The 17,654-nt window shown below is 49.4% G+C and overlaps 1 protein-coding gene across 1 annotated transcript in view; it reads left to right on the forward strand.

Moving 5' to 3' along the window:
* The window catches only part of PCDH17 (protocadherin 17), a 193,592-nt gene that overhangs the window by 138,073 nt on the left and 37,865 nt on the right, over positions 1 to 17,654 (forward strand). The window contains exon 4 of the mRNA XM_077344311.1: positions 10,850 to 10,933. Coding sequence (XP_077200426.1) covers positions 10,850 to 10,933 — 84 coding nt within the window. The remainder of the gene's footprint in view (positions 1 to 10,849; positions 10,934 to 17,654) is intronic.

Consider the following 17,654-nt stretch of genomic DNA (forward strand, 5'->3'; position numbering starts at 1 on the left):
ACCTGCAGACTGGAAACCCTAGGACACAAGGTCATCAAATGAAAGTTGAGGAAGCATTTTTATCCCCACGTCCACAAGGCAGCAAGCAAGAAGCTTGGGGTTGGTGTAGTGGGTAGGAATGCTTCTAATCTGGCGAGCTGGGTTTGATTCTGCACTCCCCCACATGCAGCCAGCTGGGTGACCTTGGGCTCCCCACAGCACTGAGAAAACTGCTCTGACCGAGAAGCGATATCAGGGCTCTCCTCACCTCACAGGGTATCTGTTGTGGGGAGAGGAAAGGGAAGGCGACGGTAAGCCACTGTGAGACTCCTTTGGGTAGGGAAAAGCGGCATATAAGAACCAACTCCTTCTTCTTCTTAGAATCATAGTATCATAAAATCCTAGAGTTGGAAGGGGCCATACAGGCCATCTAGTCCAACCCCCTGCTCAACGCAGGATCAGCCCAAAGCATCCTAAAGCAGGGGTCCTCAAACCCCGGTCCACGGCCCGGTACCGGGCCACAAAGGCCATGGTACCGGGCCGCCAGTGGCCGCGCCTTCCTCCCCCCCCACAGCGAGAGGGGTGGAAGAAGCAGGCACAGCCGCCGGCACGGCAGCGACGCAAACGCACATGCGCGGAGCTGCCACGCATGCGTGTTTTCGCCACCTGCTGGCGATAACGCGCACGCGTGGCAGCTCTGCGCATGCGCGTTAGCGCCACCTAGTGGCGAAAACGCGCATGTGCGACAACTGCGCGTGCGCGTTTGCGAGCGGCGGCGGCGGCTGGGCCGCCGGCTCTCTCCAACCCTCAGAGGCGGTCCCCGACTACTAGAAGGTTGGGGACCGCTGTCCTAAAGCATCCGAGAAAAGTGTGTATCCAACCTTTGCTTGAAGACTGCCAGTGAGGGGGAGCTCACCACCTCCTTAGGCAGCCTATTCTACTGCTGAACTACTCTGATTGTGAAAAAAAAATTCCTGATCTCTAGCCTATATCGTTGTACTTGAAGTTTAAACCCATTACTGTGTGTCCTTTCCTCTGCAGTCAATGGGAACAGCATCCTGCCCTCCTCCAAATGACAACCTTTCAAATACTTAAAGAGGGCTATCATGTCCCCTCTCAACCTCCTTTTCTTCAGGCTGAACATTCCCAAGTCCCTCAACCTATCTTCATAGGGCTTGGTCCTTTGGCCCCAGATCATCTTCGTCGCTCTCCTCTGTACCCTTACAATTTTATCTACGTCCTTCTTGAAGTGAGGCCTCCAGAACTGCACACAGTACTCCAGGTGTGGTCTGACCAGTGCCGTATACAATGGGACTATGACATCTTTTGATTTTGATGTGATGCCCCTGTTGATACAGCCCAAAATGGCATTTGCCTTTTTTACCGCTGCATCACACTGCCTGCTCATGTTTAGTTTACAATCCACAAGTACCCCAAGGTCTCGTTCACACACAGTGTTACCTAGAAGCGTATCCCCCATCCAGTAGGCATGCTTTTCATTTTTCTGACCCAGATGCAGAACTTTACACTTATCTTTATTAAATTGCATCTTGTTCTCATTTGCCCATTTTCCCATTGTGTTCAGATCTCGTTGAACTCTGTCTCTATCTTCCGGAGTATTTGCCAGTCCTCCCAATTTGGTGTCATCTGCAAACTTGATGAGTAGTCCTTCCACCCCCTCATCTAGATCATTAATAAATATGTTTAAAAGTACCGGGCCGAGCACCGAGCCCTGAGGTACCCGACTACTCACCTCCCTCCAGTCTGATGAAACACCATTGACAACAACTCTTTGAGTGCGGTTCTCTAACCAATTCCCTATCCACCTGACTATCTGAAAATCCAGATTGCAGTCCTTCAGCTTATCCATCAGAACATCATGGGGAACTTTATCAAAAGCTTTACTAAAATCCAAGTAAATGACATCAACCGAATTTCCCCGATCCAGCAAACCTGTTACTTGGTCAAAAAAGGAAACCAGGTTGGTCTGGCAGGACCTGTTGGAGACAAATCCATGCTGACTTCCTTGGATCACCAAATTGTCCTCCAGATGTTTGCAGATCGCTCCCTTTAATATCTGCTCCATTATCTTCCCCACAACAGAGGTCAGACTCACTGGTCTGTAGTTTCCCGGGTCATCCTTCCTCCCTTTTTTGAAGATCGGAATAACATTTGCTCTTCTTCTTCTTCTTCTTCTTCTTCTTCTTCTTCTTCTTCTTCTTCTTCTTCTTCTTCTTCTTGCACCTTGTCAAACACTGGTGTAAGATAGAGTAACACTAGCAGTGCTGACCCGCTTCAGTCCAGCAGCCTCCTGACCAGGCTCTGGTTATCCACCAGGTTATCCATCAGAGCCGTCTCTACCCCATGGCCAGACTGGAAGCTGGATTGGAATGGGTCGAGAACCAGTACACCATTTGGGGTCTATTATGCACATGTTGGGGAAACTTTAGAAGGAAAACCCAGCTGCAAAAGCACTTTGAAATTGCATTATCCAATGTGTGCATAATGTGCCCAGATATGTTAGCAGTTAGTTTTCTAATCAATCATAATGTCATCACAGGGTGGGGAAATTTTATTATTAATGACCCTTTTGGATGGATGGGTGGGTGGGTGGATGGGTGCTTATCTTAGATGTCCTTCCACCAAATTTAGGGTCCCAAAAGGGACAATAATTAAATGGTTTCCTACAATCCAAAGCATATAAAATACAGTGAGTCTGTTTGTGTTTGTGTGTGTGTGTGAGAGAGATAGAGAAATTTTTAATAAAAACATACACATAAAATATAAAAACACAGCTGAGACTTACCTTAGCCAACAGTTGATGCAGCGGAGGGTGGCAGGATGCAGACGCGACTCCATAGGGCCCCTCCGTGGCACCCGCTGCATCAGGCAGCACACGTGCATCCGCGGGGCAGGACCCACATTGCCTATAAAGGGTCCCGTCTGCCTAGCCAGGATGCTGCAGAGAGCAGCTTCCCTCCCACCCGCCCTGTATGAATAGAAATCAGCCTTGTTATAGAGTTTGAAGAGGATGTTGTCATGGTGAATTCGTCACAGCTGCGGGTTTGCACAGGATGAAGCCTGCTGGCAGGGAGTCCAATGTGCGTTCGGACTCCCTGGGGTTTGGGGCCTCCATTTGGGGTGGCATGTAAAGGAGAACGGCTGACCCAGCAGGGCAGCTAGGGGCTCGTTGCCAGGCAAGTGAGATTTGCACCCAGTTGGCTCCCCCACATGGGTCGCTTCCCTTAGCAGCAGATCCCAGTAGGCAAGGGGATCTGCTCTCCCCGTGGGGAATGGGGCCTGTGGACTCCGCTGACTGCCAGGTCAGGCTTCCTCTCCCATGCTGCGCCAACCCTCCCATGGGGAGGCAATAAAGCTGAGGCCTTGTTTATACCCAGCATTGGAGTGTCGCATCTTATTCCAGCCAAAATGCCCTCCTGCAAGTCAAATGGATAAAAGCAAACAGAGAGCGCAGCCAATAACAGTTCACTGGGGAGCTCAAAACAAAACAAAACCACAAAGTGTTCGTCTTTTGCTGGCCAAAGACAACGGTGGAAGAGGGCAGAAGGTTCGCTGCCACATCCAAGAAGGCCGTAGATGGGGAGCCCACCCAACACAGGGCCTCTGGATATGGCCAGAGCGATCAATGATCTGCCCAATAACTCCTATTGTAAACAGTGTCATGAAATTCCTGATCTGTCCCTCCTGTGTGTTTTAAAAAGGAAAAGGAATTTACACTTTCTACTGAAGGTGCCTGCACCCTCCCTTCCCCGGCCCGGAATGCAGCACTCTGTGCAAATTAACCTGAAGCGCTCTTCGTACTGCTGTGTTCTGTCTGGCTCTTTTTGTCCCAGGGCTCTCGGGGAAATGGCAAGATTATGGGTCCTCTAGGTGGATCCTGCAGGTGCCCAATGGATGGTTTGCCATTCAGTCGGTCTGAACATTCTCTGGTGTTTCCTCTTTACTTCCAAGCCGCAGGTTGCAGCTTTGATGCCTTTTGCTGAAAGCAGAGGAAGATGGCTTGGAACAAAAGGGGGAGTTTGTAATTCCGTGGCTTAAGAAGAAAGTGGTGAACCACAATCTCTCCACCCCCCCCCCAAGTTTTTAAAAATTTACATCACAAAAGGAACACCTGCATTATATATGCACATATTTATGGCTACTACTAAAGGGTACTCTCACCAAAAAATGACAAATGTAATATTTTATTATAAAAGCCGCTTCCAACATAAAGACGTTCTTTTAAAAATGTATATTCTGACACTTTGCTTATCTGATTCAAAAGCAAGAATTTTGATATGAGAGAGATGTTTCGTATCAAAATTATTTTTAACCTTCTTCTCAGAGGGAAATAGACTTCATTCGGGAGAATAAAAGAGAGGAACGATCTTATAATCTGTAACTATTCCCCCACCCCACCCCCGTGCAATGCTGCCCAGAAAGACAGTATTATATTTAAAAGATATAAAAAGGAATTATGTTCCGCCTCAGCAGGAACATTTGAAAACACTCGGGCAATTCCTAATTTGGGTCCAGTTTCATTGGCTTGTCCTCTAGTGGCAGATTTGTCCTCTAGTGCCAGTGGGAAATCCATCATCACACTACTCCTATTTTCCTACAGGTTGAGTGTGGTAGCAGAACCACTTGGACACTTCTTTTTATTTTTAGGAATGTGGCATTGCAGGTGGGGGTGGGGAGAAGCCAGGCCAGGATGCCTGATCTCCCCCTTTCGGGATTGCCCAGGCCTGACATCCGCCCCGGTGAGGCTCCCGGCAAAAAAGGGAACACGGATTTCTTTGCATTCCCTTGACAGGGCCAACTGAGGCCCACCCATCTCCAGGCATGCCGAGCCACTCGAACTCAACATAGGCTGTGTTAAGGATGGATTAATTAAATGCATTATTATACCGCATCCTTCTCCCCCACAGTTGGGAGCCCATGGAGATGCTACCTGGCACACTTATGCCCTGCAGCCCACAAGACGTTCCTAATGATGACGTCCCCACTGTGGGTCCCAGCAAAGCAACTTACACCAGTTTGGTGACACGACACCGATAAGACTGTTCTGACCGGGCAGTGGTTTCAGGGCTCTCTCAGCCTCACCCACCTCACAGGGGGTCTGTTGTGGGGAGAGGAAAGGGAAGGCGATTGGAAGCCGCTTTGAGACTCCTTTGAGTAGAGAAAAGCAGCATATAAGAACCAACTCTTCTTCTTTTCCTTCCTTCCTTCCTTCCTTCCTTCCTTCCTTCCTTGTTGTCCTTACAACAACCCTATGAGGTAGACCAGGCAGGGAGTGTGTTACTGGCTCAAGTTCACCCAGCGATCGTCTGTGGCAGAAGCTGGGATTCACACCTGGTGCTCCCTAGCCTGAGATGCTTAACTGCTGCACTGCACTGGCTCTCAAATTTCACCTGAAACAATGTTTTAAGACATTTTTTACTATTCATGCACAGGTGAAAACCATCCTGGGGGATTTGGAGAAGCCAGAAAAGGGAGCTGCCATGTGATTGGGGCACCTGAGGAGAGGGATTCTCCGCACACCCCTGATTCAGTTACTTTAGACAAAGCAGAATCCTATGGATCCGGGGGTTTCCGCTTAGGGAACATCATATTTCTAGGGAAACAAATGAGATTTAATAGAACAAGAGAACTTTCCCTGGATAGGGGATGGGGGGGGGGTCTGCCCATCCTGCTGCTAATTAGTCTCATGGCGTGCCATCTTTTGAACTGTGTTTCCTCTATGTTTATCCTTTATGCTAATGCTGGTAGGAAACAATTAATTAGCCTGTTTGGTTGTTCCTCTTTATTTGAGCTCTTCCTGATTGTAACCTCATCTCCATTTGCTCATAGGAATCCTTGCTCATCCTAATAAATGATCTGTTGAGAATGCAAAGGGAACCAATTATGTCGTGCGTCTTCTGCCTGAGCGGAGTCATCCTGGATCGCTCAGATTTCAAAGCAGACCGTCTCTCCCTTCTACATGACGCTTCCCACATTTGCGTTCCCACTCGCCGAACAGCAAATGTGATTTACCAAAAACCGTGTCTTTGAAAAATGAAAATTATTTATCACAGGCGAACAAGTGCTTCTCATGTAGCTTCCGTTTGATGTTAAATCAGTCCTGTAGTGAATTCTATCCGAGGTTGTCCTGCCCCCCCCCGTCCCCCCACTCAGCTGGGCAGCATGAAAAGTTGGAAGGGGGCAATGGCGGGGGGGGGGGGCAGTATCACCCTGATGCTCCAACATCACTTCCAGTGTGATTGGAAATGCCAGTGTGGTATGGTAGTTAAGAGAGGCGGCATCTTTTCTGGCAAGCTGGGTTTGATTCCCCGCTCCTCCTCCACATGCAGCCAGCTGGATGACCTTGGGCTAGTCACAGCCCTGTTAGAGCTCTTCTGTCCGAGCATCTCTCTCAGCCTCACCTCCCTCACAGGGCGTCTGTTGTGGGGAGAGGAATGGGAAGGCAACTGTAAGCTGCTTTGAGCCTCCTTCGGGTAGAGAAAAGCGGCATATAAGAACCAACTCTTCTTCTTCTTCAGTAATCTCAGGGCTCTCTCAGCCTCCCCTCCCTCACAGGGTGTCTGTTGTAGGGAGAGGAAAGGGAAGGCGACTGTAAGCCACTTTGAGACTCCTTCGGGTAGGGTAGGGAAAAGCGGCATATAAGAACCAAATCTTCTTCTTCTTCTTCTTCTTCTTGCTTTAGGATGCTTAGGGCTAATCCTGCGTTGAGCAGGGGGTTGGACTAGATGGCCTGTATGGCCCCTTCCAACTCTATGATTCTATGATTCTATTATTCTATTATTATTCTTCTCCTTCTTCTTCTCCTCCTCCTCCTTCTCCTTCTTCTTCTTCATGTTTCCCATTGAAGTTGGGACTCAAAGCACATTCGAAAATCATACTGATGAGCTCTGTTTCCATTTGGGATTGTTATTATTTCCTTAGGGTCTTATAAGACTTTTGTTAGTATTTCATAAAAGACTCAGCCATAACGTGAAACATGAAGCAATATATCAGAGCCACTGTGGAAACAATTAGAATTCTGATAGAGGGTGTTGGGCACAACTGCAAAATGGCTACCACAGTAGGTGGAGCCAGCTACAAAATGGCTGCCACAGGGGGCAGTGCCAACCACAAAATATTAGGGGTGAGGTCATGCATAACTAACTCGAACCTTAACTCTCCAATATGTAAGGCAGAACACCTGTTTAAGATTAACGTATTTAAAACTATTGCATGCATCTTGAGTCACACAGTGAAGATCTGGGTGCTGCGGGGGGGGGGGGCAGCTGCTGCTTTTGGCTTTTTAAATCCTCAGTAAGATTTCCAGTGGCCAGTCAGAAGTCTCACTTGGCAAAAGCTCCGCCTGTCCACACACACTTCTAAAAACACCTGATGAGCACCATGAAAGGTGTTGGATGAGCTAATTTGGAACAAGTCATGAGGCCAGCTTTGAGTTAGGAAGCTAAGTAATTAACCTTGAACAAGTCAGCCTCTCTCAGTCTGCACTACCTCACAAGGTTGTTGTGAGGATAAAATGAAGGAGGAGATCCCTCGGTAGACGAAAACTATATCTGTCAGTTGTGCGTGCATATACTGCATATTTATAGCAGCATGGATAACAACATTGAAGTCTATGTTTGAAATTAACTCTGATTAATGCTCCAAAATTCACCTCCCTTAGCCCTGGGATTTTGTTCTCTGGAGAGCACTGAGGATATCTTTTGGAGTCAGGTAAATTCGTGCACTTCAAGAGCCAGTGTGGGGTAGATCAAATCCCCGCTCTGCCACAGAAGCTCGCTGGGTGGCCTTGTGCCAGTCCCAATCTCTCAGACTAACCTACCTCGCAGGGTGCTTGTAAGGATAAAATTATGTCAATTGCACTGTGGAGTAAATGAATTAAAGAAATAAAGTGGTTTTCAGGCCTTCCCATAAGCCACGTGAATGCTCTCTTGAGAGCAGGAGAAAAACCATCCAGAAATGAAAGAAACATGTGCAGGGGCAAGACGATGAATGTTTCAAGCTGCCTGTTGTTAAAGAGACAACCCTGTTTTATCCCTGGAATTCTTCATAATTATGTTCAAGGAGAGGGAGAGACAACAGATGTTGAATAAAGATTGAAAATTCTAAAAGGAGCCCATTGAAATTAATTTTTCTTCTTCCCCCCACAATGAGCTATGCTTGCTCTCAGCGAGGAGCATTTTGGCACGCCAGACAGACAGTCGTCTATTTCTCAAATTCATTGCCCATTTCAGCAAGATTAATGTCGAAGCGAGTGTTTCTTCTTGCATCTGATCACTTGAACAATTATGCCGCTTCCAATAATCCCCAAGTCGGTCTTTCAGAAAACAGCTGAATGTTTCCTCCAGCAATTTCATAAAGCAGATTAAATGAATAGGATATCAGGTCAAAAATGCGGCAGCAAGAGCTTTCGTGGGAGGCGGGGGGGGGGGGGGGGTTGGCTCTCACCCTCCCCCTGTTATGAATTAATTGTTTTACTCAGCACCAAAAAAGGCGAAAACAATCAATATAAGACTACAGTTGTCGAGGTCTTAGTCGAATAAAATGTGATTATTGCTGAATTACATATTAGAACCTGCTAAATGCCTAAAGCAGGGGTAGTCAAACTGCAGCTCTCCAGATGTCCATGGACTACAATTCCCATGAGCCCCTGCTTCAGATGCACACAAGTGAAGAATGAGAGGTTGCCAGCCTCCAGGTGGTGCCTGGAGGCCTCCTGGGGTTACAACTGCCACTGCTTTCAGGCTGCATGTCTGCTGCCTTACCACCCTGCGCCACAAGAGGCTCATTCTAGGGCATTAATTCCCTGTTGGAGGCCCTCCGCAGAATCTCCAGGTATCTCCCAACATGATGCAGAGGATGTGGAAGTAGAGCGTCTGCAGCCCCACGTCTGCGTAGGATTTGGATAGGAGACCCCCAAGGAAATCCAGAGTTGTGATGCACAAGCAGGCAATGCCAGCCCACCTCTGAAAATCAGTGGAACTGAGAGAGCTCCAAGAGAACTGGGAGTGGCCCAAGGTCACCCAGCAGGCTTCACGTGAAAGAGGAGTGGGGAATCATCATTTTCCAGATGAGAGACCACAGCTCTTACCCAGCCCACCCTGCTGGCTGTCCACTACACCACGCTGGCCCTGCGTATCTGAACCTTTCTTAATGTAAAAAATAAATAAGACTGTAGACAGTTTGCATGCCCTTCGGTTAGACAGTCTAGTTTTACAGATGCAAAAAGAGAAAGAAATTCAGAAATCTTATCCACACCATTATTCTGACTGGATGGAGTAGTTTGTACCCCCCCCCCCCCACATACACACAGAGTACCACAATGTAACTTCATTTGATGGAAACCAAATTGGCTTACCCCTTCTCCCCTTCTCCACTTTATCCTCGCACCAGCCCTGTGAGGTAGTTTAGACTGACCCAGGAGGCTTCCCTGGCAGAGTGAGGACACAAACCAGAGTCTCCCGGATCCTTGCCTGGCCCTCTGGCGTGTACCCCATCCTTGCAGGCCTCAGGTTGAAGGCCCAGGCAGGCCTAAGGCAGGGGAGCAATCACAGATGTTTGGGGTTGTTTCATGATTTTTATGAGCTTGTAGCTCAGGGGTAGTCAAACTGCGGCCCTCCAGATGTCCATGGACTACATTTCCCAGGAGCCCCTGCCAGCGAATGCTGGCAGGGGCTCCTGAGAATTGTAGTCCATGGACATCTGGAGGGCCGCAGTAGCTGGTAACCCAGCAAGTGAGCTTTGCATCATGGTCGACCAACTGCCCTTGCTTTGCATCGTAGTTAAGAATAAAAACACAATGCAATAATGGTTGGCTTTTACATAGCACAGTTCAGGAATGGGCAGTTGGCGTTCTTTCGGTAGGTAGTCGAGAGGAGCCCCGGGCCGGCCGGCTTGCCCCTCAGGGGAGGCCGTGAGCTGGTGGCTGGACTGAGTTTGGAACCCAAGACCTCTTGACTCCCATTCTGGGCTAGTGCATCACTAACCAGGGCGGATCAGAACCTGTGGCTCAGCGACAGAGTCCCAGGCTCAATCCCTGGCATCCCCAGTTAAAAGGACCAGGTAGGAGGTGAAGTGAAATTCCTCAGTGGCTGATGGGTAGTGCATCTGTCGGGCAAGCAGAAGGTCCCAGGTTCAGTCCGCGGCGTCCCCAATTAAAAGGATCCAGTAGCGCATGGTATGAAACTCCTCTGGCTGAGACCCCACAGAGCCAGAGTGAGTTGAGAACACTGCCCTTAATGGACCAAGGGTCAGATGCCTGTGTTTGAAAACCTTCTGATTCTGTTCTGGTTCCATGTTTATTGATCTGGGGATTTATACCCCAGAGGTTTATCGAAAGTCTTAAAGCACAGACTGAGATTTCCCCATCTTCGTCCCAACCCCGCCCCACCCCCAGCAACTGGGCAGTGCTGGCTCACCTTGAGGGCTGCAGAGTTTGGCCTGCACCAGGAAAGGCAGCCAATGACCAGCTGTTCTGCATGACTAATCGTCCCTTTCCTCGTTGTTATTATTTCACCAGCTGTTGGGTTGTCTGCCTGGGACAGAACATGCCTTGTGCCCCCTCTCTGTGCTCTGAGCATCATGCGCCGGATGGGCTCTGGAATCGCCAGCAGCATATCCATGCACACAAAGGGCTCGCCATGTCAGCTTCATGGTCATCCAGCATAGGGGACGCCCTCCTTACAGCCTTTGATGGGCAGGCGAGGAGGAGCCTTTGGGAAAGGGAATTTAGAATTCTTCTCACCCCCCTGTACCCTGCAGAAAAAAAATTCTTATTTGGGGCGTGGGACTTTGAATGCGAATGATCCCTTTCCCACTGCAAATGATTTTTTTTCCCGCTTTATTTTTCAAGCATTCCCGACTTTGCTTTCCTTTGCTATCCTCACCCTACACACCATCACAGCTAGACTGCAGTCTGTTGAGCTGCTTCTGCCAGGTGAGCAAAACTGCTTCGCTCTCTTACGCTCGCGGTCCGAATTTTACCTTCGAGAGTGTAAAGTGTCATGGGAAGGGGTGGGGGTGGGTGGGTGGGGGAGGCACCTTCTTGTCTTGGTAAAAGATCCCTGTGGACACCTTTGATGATTTGCATTCTTTTGCTGGACGGATTTTTCAGAGATCTTGATAACAGAGCAATTTTGAGACCTAACTCGAAATTTGGGTTTCGGATGGGACTTTTGAGGCAAATTGGTGGGCAGAAATTTCGCTCTTCATGACCTTTTGCGTTTGCAGTCATGACGTCTTCGGTGTTTTGCATTTTCCTTCCCGATGAATAGCCGGGTTAGTTTGTACAGGGCTAATTATGCAACAGTCCAGGGGCACCAGAGAGAAATGAGATGATGCCGCACCCTCACCTCTACCACGGGGATGCTGCACCAGTGGTGAGTCTTTGAAACGTCTCAAATGTCCACCCTGTGGACACTGTGGCTCTTGGAAACACCATGGAAATAAGAGAAGAGCCCCTCATCCACCTGTGCAGCAGTTCCCATCAGGATTGGGGCCTCCGGGGGGGCTTAATGAATATAAACATGGCTCCAGGATGGCTCCATGTCCCCGTGGCAGACTCAGGGGCTCCGGATCATCTCTTGCATTAGCCGATGGGGCGCCACTGGCCTCTTGCTTTAGTGGGTGGGTGGGTGGCTGCTTTCTGAACCGTCTCTCGCTCATTCAGATAGCTCTTTTGAGTTAAGCCACATACAGCAAAGGAGTGGTCCAAAGGCCAAATCCAGCACCAGATGCAAAACTTTCCATCAGAGCCTGGGCCATGGCATACCCGTGAAATGCAGAAGTTCCTCAGCCCAAGGCAGCCTGTTTCTGATCCGGGGTGTCGGTATGGCCGTGCAGAATGCAAATGCTTGGCGGGGGGGGGGGGGATGCTTTTTCCTTGCTGTTTGTGGATAGGCAAGGGACATGTTTGTGGGCGATTCCTGAACCCAGAGCCAGGGAGGTGCGGTTCCCCGGAGCCAAAAGGGAGTTGATTAATTAGCCCCCAATCCCCTCATCCTGCTACCTCCAGGTGGGCAAATTCCTGGAGATTTTGGTGTAAAACTCGAAAGTACGGCTTAATCGTGTGCGTGCCCTAACTCTTTTTGAGACTGGCCCTGCAAAAGCATGATTCGCATTGTGGTAAATCAGGAGTCCGGGTTGGGGGCTCACGCTCATGATGCGTCCCGCGTGCGAAGGCTGCAGCCAGACCCCGTTCTCCGTGCAGATCTTCCATTTTACAAGCTCCGCCAGTTTGATGGATCTGCCTGTGAAATCAGAACCGAGATTTCCAATGAGGGTTTCTTTTATTTTCCTTTTGCCACAGATCAGCTATAAAACCGTGGCAGGGGATGGGTGGGAGTTTAGGCTTTCTGCTCTTTCTTTAAGCAGGAGATGTAGAACAGGTTCTTCTGCTGGGCAACCGGGAGCCACGCTGTCCACGTAAATGATGGGCGGGCTCTAGCCACGCAGAAGAACTCGCTTTTTGTGTGTCTTTCATTTCTTTAAGGAACAGATTAAATACATCACACCGTATTGCATTAACATGGATTCATCAAAAAGGCAGAGGGGGGTGGGTACCAAAAAGGTCTGCCATCGTTTACCCAGCTACTGCCTGCTTTACGCGGGGGGGGGGGGGGCGGTAGGAGAGATTTCTCTGACCGCACAAGAAAATGTTCTCTTCATTATTCCTTTTCTTCTGCACTTGATCTACCCTCAGCCTGTGAAGTGATTTGTGTTTAACCAAAGAGTAGAGCAGGGAGAGTTGCCCGCTCTGGAGATTGGGGGGCAGGGCTTGGGGAGGGAGGGGTTTGGGGAGGGGAGGGACCTCTGGGGGGTACACTGCCCTGGAATCCACCTTCCAAATCAGTTGTTTTCTCTGCAGTCTGGACATTGGAGGTTGGCTGCCCTAAGCGCTCCAGAGCCGGGTCGGTGTGTGTACACGTACTCTTGCGGAAGTAATCATTTGACTTGCTTGCATCAGCATGCTGTAAGACAATCAGAAACAACGGCCCATTCTGCACACATTGGATAATGCAGTTTCAATGCGCTTTTGCAGCTGGATTTTCCTGTGCAGAACAGGATAATCCACTTCTAAAGTTCACTGGAACTGCATTATCCAACATGTGCAGTGGTGACATGAACGGCATCTGCCTGATGAGCCCCAGGAGAGCCACCTCTGCCCTAATAAAGTGGACTGTATGGGCCAAGGGTCTTGTTCCCTGGATGGCATCTCCATGTGTTGCTGCTTGTGGCTTCCTGCTCCCGTATTTCGGGGCACACGGTTGGTTCTCTTTCCTACAGTTCTCAAAGCCGTAGAATCGTAGAATCATAGAGTTGGCAGGGGCCATACAGGCCATCTCATCCAACCCCCTGCTCAATGCAGGATTAGCCCAGAGCATCCTAAAGCATCCAAGAGAAGTGTGTATCCAACCTTTGCTTGAAGACTGCCAGTGAGGGGGAGCTCACCACCTCCTTAGGCAGCCTATTCCACTGCTGAACTCCTCTGACTGTGAAAAACCTTTTCCTGATATCTAGCCTATATCGTTGTTCTTGAAGTTTAAACCCATGACTGCACCGTGTCCTGAACGCCACTGCAGTGCTGCCATAATCTGCCGTTTTGGGGCTGTGTTATTTGACGTTCGTGAGGAATGCTTGGGACTTTCTTTCCACTTGGCTGGAGGTCAGATAAAATACCTCTGGGCCTGTGGTCCGACGGAGCCTGGTTATTAACACACACACACACACACACACACTTTAACTTGCAGGTATTCTATGTGACAGATGAAAAGGAGGGAAAGGTAGACTGGGCCTTTTAAAATACACTCAATAAAGGAAAGCAGGCACAGGTCAGAGTGGCAACATTTTGTGTGTCTGTGTGTGTTGGCAGTTGTGTATGACAGCCGAGTTCAGGTTTCTCCTTTCCCCCTTTTGTTTGGCTTCCCTTTTAACTTGCCAGTTGTAAAAGGGGGATCATCGCCAGATCTGGGTTTCCAGTTAGACCTCCCTTAGCGTGGGCCCCATGCGGAAGCTCCCTGCAGACGGCGCCCTAGGGTGAAAAAACCGTTCCTTCGGGACCCTTCAAACAGGCATTCAACTGCAAGATCCGTGTGAACCCCAGACCCCTCTCCATCCAGACCGAATGCACTTCCTGGTTTCAGAGGGTAGCCATGTCTGTCTGAAGTACAACATCTGGATTTCAATCCAGCAGCATTGTGAAGAGCAGGGGTAGTCAAAATGTGGCCCTCCAGATGTCCATGGACTACAATTCCCATGAGCCCCTGCCAGCGATGCTCTTAAGTACTACACCACACTGGCTCAACAACAACAATTTTAACTTGTAGCCTGGCCTTCCAAACGCTCGGGATGGGGTGACATCTGTAAAGTGAACATACAATTTAAAACCCTAAAACAATCGACCTACACAACCAGCTTGTCTAAAACACCCAGACAGGGGTGTTCTCTAGACTAGCGATCCCCAACCTGTGGGCTACGGATCACATGTGGTCCTTCGACTAATTGGAGGTGGGCCCCGAAGGACACCTTCTCCCCCCCCCCCGGCCCTTTACTTCATCCCCCCCCCCCAGCCCTTTACAACACACTTCATTGTTGTGGCGTGTCTGTATCTTATTTTGAAGGGATGTTTAAACATTACCATAGCGACCAGAGAGTGCTAGGGCAGTGGTTGAGAGTAGAGGCAGTAAAAGGGAGTGAGTGGTCCCCGGCGTTGAGTGGTCCCTGGTGATAAAAAGGTTGGGGACCACTGCTCTAGACGGAGCCGATCTTCTGATTCCTCCTGGTTGTCCAAGCAGTGAGGCCTAGGGTGGGTGCTTTGGCGCCAAAGCACCCAACTCTAGCAGGCCAGCTGTTTGGTGAATGCTGTTGTGGGCCTGGACCATAAGCCCAGAGAAACAGCTCCGTCTTGCAGGCCCTGTGGAGCATTGAGATCCTGCTCTCCCTTGGATTGAGATCCTGTTCTCCCTTAGGAGCTTGTTCCACCGTGCTGGGGCCAAGGCCAAAAAGGACCCCGTCCTTCTGTAAGACTTTCCACATCTCCTCAGGCACAGTTGCACTGCACTGTCTGTTCGTGAAGCAAAATCAGACCAGGTTCTTTTCATGGGCAATGTCCGCCAGTGTCCCTTGGGAAGCCTCCTTCTGCCTCTTCCGGATTTTCTCAGAAACTTTAGGAAAAAAGAAACAGACAGACTTAGTCTTGTCAGGGATTTTATTTGGCTGTTGTTGTCTTCCTGATTCCTCCACCCCCACCCACTAGCTCTTTTTGTATTTATGTTGCCCAGAAACAAGAGAACAGCTCCAATTTATGGCAGAGCTGGGAAGACAATGTCCAAAGGAGCCCGCAGAAAAATAGATTTATTTTTTAAGGTTTTGCCACTGCTGTTTTTCAAGCTTGGCTCCTGTGGTTTAAGGATATTTTCCTCGCCCATGTCTCCAACACGAAACCTTCTCTCCTTTCTGTTCATGAGAGAAGCAGGTTTGAAAAAGGGTTGCCAGCTCTGGCTTGGGAAATACCTAGACATTTAAGGGGTAGGGCCTGAGGAGGGCAGGATTTGGGGAGGGACTTGAACAGGGCATTATGACTCAGAATCCACCTTCCAAAGTGGCTGTTTTGTCCAGGGGAACTGTTGGCTTTCACCTAGAGAGGAGTTGTAATACTAGGAGATCTCCAGCTACTACCTGGGAGTTGGCAACCCTGTTTGAAACATTTTTTTATAGCACTTCTAGATAGGTTTGACAGTCTCCAGGTGGGGCTTTGAGATCTTCCGGAATTACAGACTGCAGGGATCAGTCTCCCTGGAGAAAACTGCAGATTTTCACAGAATCATAGAACCATAGAGTTGGAAGGGGTCACACAGGCCATCTAGTCCAACCCCCTGCTCAATGCAGGATCAGCCCTAAGCATCCTAAAGCATCCAAGAAAAGTGTGTATCCAACCTTTGCTTGAAGACTGCCAGTGAAAAGTGGGGCAGTGAACAACGGGGTATAAATTTTGAGCATGGGTTTATGTTTGCCAGCTCCAAGTTGGGAATACCTGGAGAATTTGGGGCTTGGAACCTAATGACAGTAGGGTTCATGGAGGGGAGGGACTTCATGGGCATACCATGACAAAAAGCCCACCTTCCGAAGCAGCCATATTCTCCAGGTGAACCGGTCTCTGGATGAGCTGTCTGGGATTATACCCTGTTGAGGCCATTTCTACCAACTGCACCATATCCAAGCTCCTCACCCAAACCTCCAGGAATTTCCCAACCCAGAGATGGCAACCCGACTTCTGAATATTTTCCTTCTTTTTCCTCTCCTCCCCCTCCTATGCATGCTGAACTCAGAAGGCCTTTTTTCTGAGTAAACAAGATTAGGATCAGGCTCTTCCCTTCCTTTATTCAGCCAGGCTTGTCCCCCTTTATCTTGGATTTCATCTGACTTCTGGTAGCTGCCTACACACCTTCCCCAATCAATCAAATCCCGCATCCGAGAATGACGGAGACGGTTCAGTCCGAAGGTCCAACACATCACGGAGATATTTTTTAAAAAACTCCCCTATAACACGGAGGATCTTCCACATCATAAGATCAGCTGAAGATTAGCTCCCAGAGCAATTTCAAAAGACGAACGATTTGGCCAAGATGGAGAAAGTCTGTGTCCAGGATTAGCCACGTCCTCGGAGCCAGGCGGGGTGAGAAACAGCTCTCTCTTCTGAGGAGGAAGGTTGTCGTGTAAGAACAATTTCAGAGACTTTGTGTTTGTAGCTCAGAGTTTCCAGTCTTAATATCCTCTCTTCGGTGGGAATACGGATGAAGGAACCGTCTCTCCCAAATGGAACTTTTTAATGAGTCAGAGGCTGGAGCTAGAGGCCCTGATTAAAAAGAACGGCCGCCGCCAAAGATTGCTTTCTGTCATTTAATAAAGTCGCCTTCGATGGAGACAATGGGCTCTCGTTCATTGGGAGTCCTGTCCATCTTGCTTAATGCAGCTTAATTGGCAACCTCCGCGGTCCCTCCGCGGCACCCTCGCCTGCAAGATGATGGATGAGCACCAGGATGCTGCCTGCATTTTAACCCTCCGTCTTCTGGGACGCCCAAATCCTACCGGCAGGCGCCAATCCCTGAATGGTACGTGGGAGGGGATTAACCATATCTGCCTTCCCCACGTCTTCAGAGAGCGCTAATGAGAGGCCGCCCGTGCCGCCAGCCTGCCTGGAGGGAAAAAGAACAAAGGGAATGCGAGAGAGGCAAAACAGGAACAACAAGATTTGCGGTGGTAAATAGTAGCCGAATCCCCGTAGGAAGATCCAAAGCCGCAAAGGAAGCAGAGAAGTCCCCGCAAGATAGGATGGCCAGCTCTGGGTCGGGAGGTACCTGGAGATTCGGAGGGAGTGGAGATGGGGCAGGGAAGGCCATAAAACCAACCCTGCCAAGCAGCCTTTTTCTCCAGGGGAAGGGATCTTGGTCATTTGGACATCAATTGTAATAGTGGGAGAATTGCATGCCCAGTGGTATGCGTGTGGCATGTGTGTGTGTGAGGGGGGGGGGGCTTAGGTGTGGGAGAAAGTGGGGAACAAACCGGTGGGAGTGGAAGATTCAGGTGAGCAGATGGAGGCCCCCCCTGGGCACCGTTTTCCTAGAGCCTTAAAAACCTGGAACCAGCCCTGTTATCTACCT

Source organism: Paroedura picta, chromosome 6, assembly GCF_049243985.1.
Source record: "Paroedura picta isolate Pp20150507F chromosome 6, Ppicta_v3.0, whole genome shotgun sequence".
NCBI lineage: Eukaryota > Metazoa > Chordata > Lepidosauria > Squamata > Gekkonidae > Paroedura > Paroedura picta.